The following is an 11361-nucleotide window of genomic DNA, read 5'->3' as shown; positions in this document are numbered from 1 at the left end:
AATGAAAAAAATATATTAAAAATTGAAATGTACCATTTATTTTGAAACATTATTTATTTTATTCTAAATGGATGATTTATTATGAGAGGAGGAGGGAATATTGTGTTGATGTAAAAATATACTACTCCTAAAAAACATGAATACTATTTGCCTTGCCACTATCACCGCCATATGAAAAATAAATGTTAATTGTTTTAATTAAACTAAAATACTAACAAATTTTGCAAACGAATGTTACGTGGGTTCCAAATAAACATGCCACGCCTCCTTACCATAACTCTTATTGTACACATGTTTTGTCAAGAACTCTCCTTTCCACCTCCATTCCAAACTATTAATACACCTTTTCAAAGCTAAAACTAAATGCATCAAACTTCAAATCACTATCGAAATCTCTGAAACTATTGCTCTAATCAAATCAAATCAAAATGAGCCAGGAACAACCTAAGCGTCATCCCAATCAAGAACCAATCAAATACGGCGACGTTTTACCCGTTTCCGGTGACCTCGCACAGAAGCCCGTTGCACCGGAAGACGCCGCCATGATGCAGAGCGCCGAGACTCGTGTCTTGGGCCAGACCCAGCCCGGCGGAGTAGCATCCGTCATGCAAGCAGCAGCTACTAAGAATGAGCAGGCAGGAATCGTCGGCCATCAAGATGTCACAGATGTCACCGGCGACCGTGGCGTCACCGTCACGGAAACTCAACTCCCAGGAAGACGCATAGTAACCGAATCAGTCGGTGGACAGGTTCTTAACCAGTAACTCTGTTAATTCCTTTTACAAACTTTTCTGTTTTAAGATTACAAATTTTTAACCTCGTATTCTTCTGCTAAAATATGTTTTTATTTTGAGGTTGTTGGACAATTTGCTGAACCGACTCCGGTTCAATGTGGCCCAACCAGTCCGGTTCGGGAAACTGCCTTAACCATAGGGGAAGCACTGGAGGCGACATCATATACAGTAGGCCACAAGCCAGTGGAACAAAGTGACGCTGCCGCAATACAGGCAGCTGAGGCAAGGGCTACGGGAAGTAATGTTATAACACCGGGAGGGTTAGCTTCAATGGCTCAATCTGCAGCTGCTTTTAATGCTGATTGTCCTCGTGAAGAGGAGAAGATTAAGCTGAGCGATGTTCTGACAGGAGCTTCGGCAAAGTTGCCCGCAGACAAGGCGGCGACAAGGCAAGATGCTGCTGGGGTGGCAGATGCGGAGATGAGAAATAGTTCTGATGCTAGTGCTACTCCTGGTGGTGTGGCTGCTTCTGTTGCTGCGGCTGCTAGGCTCAATGAAAGTGTGACCAATGTAATGTGATCATGGTGAATGGTTCTAGTGTTGTGAGATGATGGTGCGTATATTACTATCTAGTTTGTTTTTCTTTTGTTTTAGTTATTTCGTGATGTATGGTTTTCACTTATGTTAATTTCCATGAAAGATTACTAATATAGTTAGTTTAGTTGCTGGTTAATTAACAAAAAAAAAAAAAAGAATTATAGTAATAATCTCCTCCAAGTTTTTGATGTGAGCGGTTCATAAAATTGAAAGAATTTTTTTCACAAAAACTATGCACCAGCCGGGAATCGAACCCGGGTCTGTACCGTGGCAGGGTACTATTCTACCACTAGACCACTGGTGCTGCTGTTTAAAATTTCACGTATTTCGAAAGACGTTTTATGATGAATCGAACTAGACCACTGGTGCTGTTGTTTAAAATTTCACATATTTAGAAACAGGTTTTATATGATGAATGAATAGCTAATTCAAAGTCTCAATATTTAATAAAGAAAATTCTTCTATGGGTTGGTAACTACTGGAAATTGGATTGTAGCCGAAATGTTTCTCAAACAAAAACAAAAAAATATAGCTTTGATTCTAGACAATTTTGAAATATGAAATTGAGATGTTAAGTTGAAAAGGGAGTTTAGAGAAAATAGATCCATGGGGAAAGGATTTTCTGATGGGAACATGAGAGTCCAAAGCAATTCTAGCCTTGATTTGGTAGGTAAGAGAGAAAAATAAATGATGGATCTTGAAATAAAAAACTATAAAAAATGGGTAGAATTCCTATTAATATTCATGTAATCCGACGAATACTTAGGTATGCATAGGGGTGGACAAGAACCTGCCACCCAATGACACTTCATAATCATATTATTGAGGTATCTCTCATTTATACACTCACTGTAACATTTTTCAAGTGGTAGAAAACAGAAACTTTTGAATAGTTAGAGTGATAAAACTATGGAATTCATTCTTTTTTATTTCTTTACAATGCATTGGTCAAAAGAAAACTTTGATAATTTATTGCTGGGGACAAGCTTCCAACTAAGCTTGTTAGCTCTTTTTGGGATGGGGATTTTGTATAATGGAAATCTCAAATCTGTTGGGAGCTCTCATGTAGCAGTCTCTTTGGTTAAAGATTTCTGTTGTTGAAGAGAATGAGTTTATTAAAATAATAAATTATTGAATCAACCCATTAAGAAATAACTTAGATATATCTTGTTCAAAATATTAGATTAATCTATAACTCAAAACTAGTAGTTAGACCCGTGCGAGGCACGGGTTAAATATTTTTTAAGTAAAAAATCTCATTTTAAAAGTATAAATAAAATGTTATTGTTATTAATAATAATATATATAAAAAAGTTTACTTAACTAATTTTTTTTTATAAATTATAAAATAATTTGGGCATTTCTAATTTTTTATTAATAATTTGTATAAATTTTAAAAAAAAATTAACTCGTTAAATAATTGTATCAATAGTTGACTTTTTCCGTTTATAAATATATTTGCAACTTATTCCCGTTTATAAAAATAATTGTATCATCAATTGATTTTTCCCGTTTATAAAAATATCTATAATTTATAATTGTATCAACAGTAAACTTTATCTTATTTATAAAAATATTTGTAACTTATTCCCGTTTATATAATTGAATTAACTAATTAATGTTTTAAATGTCTCCCATAAAATTGAATATAAGTATTATCAATTAAATAATAATTAAAACTATAGTATAAATCTTTAAATTACATAAAATAGTTTAATAAATATGTATTGATACTGAAAAAGCTTGCAGAAGAAGGAATCAAAAGATAGAAAAACATCAAATCTATTTGGAGGACAGCGGGTCGCACAACGTTATTATAAATAGTAAATAAGTATGTTAAAGTAATGATTAAAAATATAGATAAAAAATATATTATTAAAAATAATAAATAATTTAGTATGCCTCTCCGCACGATCTTGCTTGGCCAGTGCGCATGCCTCTCCGCACGAGCCGGATTAGTGGCCCACGTATGGTGGGTCGACACCGGTGCAAATAGCGAAAAAAATAAATAAATAAATAAAAATATGTCAATTTGTGCTTGTGATCCAAATATGAATTTATTGTATAGTATAGAATTATTTTATTAATTTTTAAAGGGAAATTGTGTTAATTCAATAAAATTAGATATAAAAATTAAGTAGTCTCGGCATATGTATTATCTATTTTAGTAGAAAAAATAAATTAAATAATAAAAAATTAAGTAGTATCGGTCCCTAGGGCATGTCTATTTTAAGTAGTATCGACCCGTAAAAAATGTATAAAATAGATCTTTTATTAAATATATAATAAAATAAATTGAATAAAAAGAATGACAAATTTGTGTTTTTCATAAAAAAGTTGTGTTTTTCATACATAATTGTCTCATGTCTAAAATAAATATTTATAGTAATTTTTAGTATAAATACAATTTGCATAGGTATATAATTATGTGTAATTTCAAAGAGAAATATTATGCATACACTTAAAATGACACTGACACCGTAGTTACATACGGTTTTTGTATTTTTATAATATTTAATAATTTTTTTTTCTTTTTCTTATACAAACTAAGAGGTAAAAGTGGTGTAAGACTTAGGTGTAGGTTTTAGATGTAAGCATAGCAATCCTCAATTTCAAATTTGAATGTACATATTTCTAATACTAAATTTAAATATATCATTAATGGAATACATTAATGGAATACATGTATTAATGGAATACATGTATTAAAAAATAAAATAAAATTTTGTTTTTATTTTTTTTAATTGGAATACATGTATTAAAAAAAATGAACCATCTTCATCTTCAAGCCTCAAAGTAACTGAACATTCCAACCTGTAATGTTATGGAACCCACCATTAATCGAACCGTCATCTCATCTGCTTCTTCACGGTTCACACACACAAAATCAAACATTTTCAAATCTGAAAAATTTTAGACATGATTCAAAATCAATATCTACTAACAATTGCCCAACCAAACGCCCAACCAAAACCTTTTCAATTTTATCCAATTGCTAAATCACCTCACCACCACAACACCGATACCGCAAACTCCGATCAACAACAAAGACACCACTGCAAATTCTAGTCAACCAAGAAGACACAATTAATCTCCTAGTTTCCACTCAAATTGTAACCAAAATCAAATCATGGCAAAGAAAAAGAAACAAAGAGTGTTACAGGTGACGAATTCCACAGCATAACCCTTCGGCAGATCTGAAACAGAGAAAATAAAGAGACAACCTACTCTCAGCATGCTTTAATCTCTGTTGTTCAAAAACTTTAAAAGTTTATGAACTTAAAAAAAACCAATCTGTATTATAGAAATGGCTCTGAAATGAGATTAGGGCTCTCTCTAAAGTTTATATAGGAATATGTTAGAATCCAAAAAAATTGTATTTTAATGTATGAGGAAATTCAAAAGCCATCAAATATTGTTTGAATCAATGAATATTTTGATTAATGTGGGAAGGAAATATCAAAAGACATGGAAATTGTTAGAAATGGAAAACTGAATTGATTTAGCCGTAAAAGTCTATCATATTGGTAGCATTGGAACTGATGAATTGTGAAAATGAGTTGATTCACGTGTGAAACAATTTTGGGAAAAATAAATGGTCCATAATTATTATAAAAAATCTATAAATTAAATAGACTGATAATTAATTATAAATAATAATGTTAAGACTAAAGTGAATATATAATAATTTTTAAAAAAATTGAATTATTAAATTAACAACTGTAAGATTTTCTAATGTAGAAATAATAAAAATAGTAAGCTCTCTATAATTGTGACACTTGTCAAAATTGTCAAAAATCTCATTTTGCTTTATTATATTGTGGTTCTGTTTGGTAAAAATAGCGGTTGACTGATAAGCTAGCTGATAGCTTATAGCTTATGACTGATGGTTGATGACTGATGACTTATAGCTTATAGCGGATGGTTGAGACTGGTAGTTTATAAGCTAATTGAAGTGTTTGGTAAAATTAGCGGTTCAATTAATTTATAAATGTAAAATGACATAAAAGATATTTAATATATATTTATTTTATTTTAAATTAAAATAAATTATAAGGGTTAAAAATGAATTTTAATTAAAATAATAAGGATAAAAAAGGAAGAAAAAATGATAAGCTATAAGACATAAGCTAAAACGCTATTTGAAATAGCGTCTGAAAAATAAGCTATAAGCTAGTAAAATAAACTATAAGCTCATGATGAAAAGACCGTTACCAAACGGGTCTAAATTATCATATGAGTTTATAAGACATAAACTATAAGCTCGAAAACATGACTTACCAAACAGAACCTGTATGATATCCATCCATGTTAACCCGAAATTCGTATAATTCAATAACTACTTCAACCTGTTGTCCGGTCTTAAGGTATGAGTAACATAATGATTTATACTGGATCATAATGATTTTCATAAAAATAGACATGATGTTCATAAGTCTAAATAAGTCTAAGGTAAAAGATATAGAATCTTGTTTTTCAAACATATGAATATAAACTATATAATTTTATTTACGTCTAGTTTTTTTTTTTCTTTTATATTCTGTTTCTTTTATTTTATATTTGATTCTTTTTCAAAGTTCTATTGTTTAGTTTTGAGTTATTTTTTGTTTACTTTTAGTTCTGAATTACTTTTTAAAAGAATATCTTTTAATAATCTAAAAACACAATAGAATTAAGGCCAAACTATATATGTGTTGGCCAATATTATAGGACTTTTGAAACAAAACATTTGAACACATTATTAAACTACATTTTGAACAACAATTACCGTCAATTTGAACCAAATTACAGGTCTTTTGAACAACAAATATGAACAACATTAAAGTAAAATTGATCAACATTACACATTTGAACAACATTTGACAAACAATTGCAGAATATTACATTACATTTGAACAACATTTGGCCAACAATTTAACAATATTACATCAACATCCAAACAATATTTCAACAATATAGATTAATCAACATTTACACTTCAATATCAAGTACATGTTGAGCATAACCGAGAATACAAGACATATTGATTTAAATTTTCCAAAAAATGTCTTAGACTTCATCTTCCTCTGCAGTTTATTGTTCTTTTTCATTGAAGATCCATACAACTCCTTCAACATTTCACGAGCTTACATCTCCTTCAAGTTGCGCTTATCTTTACTTCATTCCTCATCAACAAATTCACAAACCTCCTTTCCTTTGCTAGGTATTCACCCCATATGAATAAGTTGCAAATTTCATCACTTTGCTAGGATGGACATCTCAAAAAAAACTTTTCCTTTGTTAGGTCCATGCTTGCAATGGTATGATATCATACGAACATCCACGTAGGGATTTGTTACCCATTTTAATGCGAGAGACGAAATTTTTTAACAGAAAATTTTGTGAGGATCACTATTTGAAGGAAAAATTTAAAAGAACTAAAAATAAAATTTGAAATATTTGTAAGGACGTCAAACATATTTAACCATTTTTTAAATAAAAATGCATCAAATAAAATATTAATTTAAATAATTATTATTAAAATGTTATTTTAGTTATTTCATCATTTTGCTATAACTTTTTTTGGATGTCAAAATTTCAAAAAATCATTTAAATTTAAAATTATTTCAAATAGTTTTTCATAGAAAAAATATTTTTACGACACATTTTTTTTTAAAAGTTGTGATTTTAACTATGTTTTAGTCTTCAATAACATATATTTATGTTATAGAATATCAAAACCAGTCTTTTATCATATAAAAATTGAATTTACGAAAACTTTTAATATTCGATTTCTTTCTTACAAAAATCATTTTGAAAATATAAAGGAAAAAATCGCATATATTTGATTCTATAGTGAAAAAAAATTAATTTTCAAATATGTAAAATTAATTCTGCATAAAAATAAATTAAATATAAAATAATTTATATTAGAATAACTTTATGCAAAATTAATTAAATATTAAATTTAAATATAAAAATCACATTTAAATTCGAAAATCATAAATTTTAACTTTAAATAAAAAAACTTAACATTGAAGTGAAATCTTTAATGAGCTAGTAACTTTTTTAGTTTTTTACTTTAACCATAGCTAACTTTATTGAGCCTAGAGCTAATTAACTTATTGAGTACTAGTACATGTTTGTTTATGCCTTTATGTATAGTTGTATTCATTATTTAATCCCCACCATGGTACCTTGCTACCACAATAGAAGAAACCCAAGCTTGCAAGTTTGTTTGCTATTTGCAGAATCTCTCTTCCAACACCTACAGGACCACAAACATACAACACCAACAAACACAAGGACAATAACTGAACTCTGTTTGTCACCCACGATCTCCGCCAAAAACGTCATACAATAAATTCCAAGAAATTACCGCATGCCTTTATTTTCTTTCATTAAAAATAAATAATAAAAAACCCAGAAATTAGTACTATAACTGAAAAGAAATTCCCGTAAAAAAAAAAGAAGAAAAGAAACAGCACTATTTACACTACAATTATAATCTATGCCTGATTATATTATGCCGCTTAATAATATATTACTGATGTTATGTAATTCTATATTTGTCATATCTATTAAAATTTAATGTCATTTTTAATATTGAATCTGGCCAGAAATTTGCAATACAACTTCTAATCCAAAAATCATATATATCATTCAAGCTTCCCATCTTATACTCAAAGTGTGCTCTATATATCCTTTACTTTTTTTCTTTTTTATTGAGTCTATATTATTATCAAAAAAATAATAACAACACTATTTTATTAAATAAAAAATATTTAGCACAATAATAAACTGATATTTCAAACAAATAAAAAAATTGACAAACAACAAAAATTATATAAAAAATATTTAAAAATCTTACAAAATTTAATAAATAGAATAATAAATATTTTAATTTATACACTATAAACATTATTAATCATCAGAAATTTATGAAAAACACATAAACTATCTCTAGTTAAAAGTGTTTATCTCTAATGACAAACATAAAATATTATACCTAGAATACAATTAATTTAATATAGTCCAATATAAAAATAAACGAAAGATGCCAAAATAAATTTTAATTTTATTTGGTAAAAAATTATAAAATTTAAAATTGTTATAAAATTTAATAATTACAATAATAAATATCTAAAATTTGACAATATCAACATTACTAATTAATTAAAAATTTAAGAATAGAACAATATATATTATTGCTAATTTCATAGACTTATCTCTAATAACAAATATAAAATGCATATAAAACACAATTTACACATTCTCAATTATATAAAATATTTATAATACGTACAAATAACGTACTTACTTTGTCTCTATTTGATAAAATTAATGGTTGAGTGATAAACTAACTTATAGCTTAAGATTTATGGCTAATAACTAATAGCTTATAGTTTATAGTTGATAGTTGATGATTGCTGATAAGCTAATTAAGATGACTGCTCATAAACTAATTAAAATGTTTGGTAAAATTAGCAGTTTAAATAGCCAATAAATATAAAAGGGCATAAAAATACATTTCTTAATTTATAAATAAATGCACATTTATATTAATTAAAATTTATAAGAATATTAATGAAAGAAAAAAATGATAAATTATAAGCTATAAGCTAAAACATTATTTAAAATAGTGTTTGAAAAATAAACTATAAACTAGTAAAATAAACTATTAACTCGTGATGAAAAGATTGTTACTAAACACATATTTTATTATCTTACAAACTTATAAACTATATAAATTCAAAATATGGCTTGTCAAACATAACCTTATAACTTAAAAAAAGTCACACAAATCAAGACAATTACCTTATTTTGGTCCAAAAAATATAATAGAATAATGCCAAAATAAATTTATAAAAAAATTATTATTTAAATAAAAACTAGAGAAACTACCTCAATTCAATTATACAATACAAAATACACACAAAATAATTAAAACTATATAAATTAGAGAGGTTTCTATATTTTGTCTACAAATTTTAATTCAACTAAAAAAATCAATATTATTAGATTAAACATTATCATCAGAGTTTATAGTTTAGAGTTTAGACTATGATATTCATACAATTGTGTGGGTAAATTTATAGTAGTTATTACCATTTTATCTATAAATAAGAAAAACATTATATTTTTATTAAATTAACAAAATATTTACAATTATAATATTAAAATAAATACAAAATTGATTAAAAGAAATCTAGTTTATAATAAAACAAAACAACATGGAAACACCAAAACGTCCTTTTCCAACGCATACATACACATTACACACCCCATTGGTTTTTCCATCTTTTTTGTCATCAAAATACAAATCTTGTTCCCACAGCCAAAACCCAAGACCATTTCATTACCCAAAAAATTGAATAACAAACAAACGACCAATTTTTTATTTATCACAACAAATTTTATTTAAAAAAAAAAAACACTAATAACAAATTATTGAACTAAAAGTTAAAAGAGTTTGAGGTACAGAGTTCAAACTGCCTAAGAAACTACCGTTTCAGAGTCTGTTATTGAGATTCCGAGAAGGTGGTGAAGGTGGCGACAAAGAGGAGAAGGATGAAGAGGAGGAGGAGGAAGATAAAAGGTCGACAAGGAGGTGAGTGAAAGCTTGAACAATATACTTATGAGCATGTGTAGGATTGAGAGCAAGGTAACATAAGAGAAGCTCATGAAGATAATCCCAATCATTAGTAACATCGAACACTTGTTCTTGAGATTGAATCATTTCCTGCATAGAACGGAGGAAATCAACGTAAGGGTTTACAGAGTATTTTGGCACCCTTTTCACGCTACCTCCTTTTGGTATCAACGAGTTGTAGGGTGGAGTGTCGTTGGGGGGAGACTCTGATTCTGTGATGGAGTTGGAGCTGCCGGGGGAGGAGAAGAAGAACCGTTGGGATGCGAAGACGGAGGCGAAGTCGGGTGGTGGAAGCTCCGTGGTGTCGTCGGAGAAATAGTCTTCTTCGTGGTGGTGGTGGTGGTGGGTGAAGGTTGTGTTGAAATGGAAAGTGTAAGGTGGTGATGGTGATGGAGTAGTGCTTTGTTGTGAGTGAGGTTGGGAGAGAATTGTAGGGTATTTGAGCTTGAAGAAACAGAGGTGAAGTTGTTTTGAGAATAGACTTGGCATTTTTGCACAATGAGTGAGTGAGTGAGTGAGAGAGAGAAAAAAACATGTAGGTTTAGTGGATGTGTTGTGCGTGTTATATTATATAGGCAGTATGAGTGGTAGTAGTTTTTATCCCCAACAACAACATTAAAGCTATCCTAAATACTATATGGATAGCCTTAATACGGTGTACTTGGAAGATGCGAAACACTATTATTTTTGATAGTGGTTCTTTTTGTCATGATGAGGTGATATCAAACATTTTATTTTTTTCTTGGAGATGGGTTAGTAGTAGGGAATCCTCGCGTAGGATCAATTTTTATGATTGGTATAAATTACCATTGCTTTGTAATGTATCGACTTAGCGTGTTCTTGTTGTAAGGGTTGCACCCCTAGTGCGATTTCTTATATTCAATTGCTTATTTAAAAAAAAAGTTTTTATCCCCAAACAAGTTTCTGGTAGCTTTCAACTTTTGTCTAAGACAAACTTTGTATAAATTACTACGATATATTTAGGTTTGTCATATTATTGTTGGATTTGGTGCTATCCCTTTTTATTTAATTCGATTATATATATATATATATATATATATATATATATATATATATATATATATATATATACATATATACATATATATACATATATACATATATATACATATATACATATATACATATATATATACATATATATACATATATACATATATATACATATATATATACATATATATACATATATACATATATATACATATATACATATATACATATATATATACATATATATATACATATATATATATATATATATATATATATATATATATATATATATATATATATAGAGTAATTTTATATGAGAGTGAGCGTTTAATTAAAATAAACGGTTGAAATTTAATATCTTGTCACGTGATTTTTTTTCAA

General features: G+C 28.3%; 2 protein-coding genes and 1 non-coding gene across 3 annotated transcripts; 1 reads left to right on the top strand and 2 right to left on the bottom strand.

Annotated features, from left to right (window-relative positions):
* Window positions 1-355: 355 nt before the first annotated feature.
* LOC131636868 (late embryogenesis abundant protein D-34-like) lies at window positions 356-1442 on the top strand. Its single transcript, XM_058907455.1, has 2 exons — window positions 356-749; window positions 855-1442. Exons 1-2 carry the CDS (start codon window positions 429-431, stop codon window positions 1311-1313), a joined length of 780 nt encoding a protein of 259 aa, XP_058763438.1. The 5' UTR covers window positions 356-428; the 3' UTR covers window positions 1314-1442.
* A 122-nt stretch (window positions 1443-1564) lies between these two features.
* TRNAG-GCC (transfer RNA glycine (anticodon GCC)) lies at window positions 1565-1635 on the bottom strand. Its single transcript has one exon. It is a non-coding gene; the product is annotated as a tRNA-Gly (tRNA).
* A 7889-nt stretch (window positions 1636-9524) lies between these two features.
* LOC131636877 (transcription repressor OFP16-like) lies at window positions 9525-10529 on the bottom strand. The gene has a single exon (XM_058907465.1). It carries the CDS (start codon window positions 10450-10452, stop codon window positions 9823-9825), a length of 630 nt encoding a protein of 209 aa, XP_058763448.1. The 5' UTR covers window positions 10453-10529; the 3' UTR covers window positions 9525-9822.
* Window positions 10530-11361: the final 832 nt, after the last annotated feature.

This window comes from Vicia villosa, unplaced genomic scaffold, assembly GCF_029867415.1.
Source record: "Vicia villosa cultivar HV-30 ecotype Madison, WI unplaced genomic scaffold, Vvil1.0 ctg.001848F_1_1, whole genome shotgun sequence".
Lineage (NCBI taxonomy): Eukaryota > Viridiplantae > Streptophyta > Magnoliopsida > Fabales > Fabaceae > Vicia > Vicia villosa.
Note: the sequence above shows the minus strand (reverse complement) of the source record. Positions and strands in the feature narration are given on the sequence as shown.

Excerpts from the sequence above, each read along its gene's own strand:
- LOC131636868 (XM_058907455.1), top strand. The coding sequence starts at position 429 with ATGAGCCAGGAACAACCTAAGCGTCATCCCAATCAAGAACCAATCAAA. Across the intron at positions 750-854 it reads CCGAATCAGTCGGTGGACAG|GTTGTTGGACAATTTGCTGA; the intron begins GTTCTTAACCAG and ends TTTTATTTTGAG.
- LOC131636877 (XM_058907465.1), bottom strand. The coding sequence starts at position 10,452 with ATGCCAAGTCTATTCTCAAAACAACTTCACCTCTGTTTCTTCAAGCTC.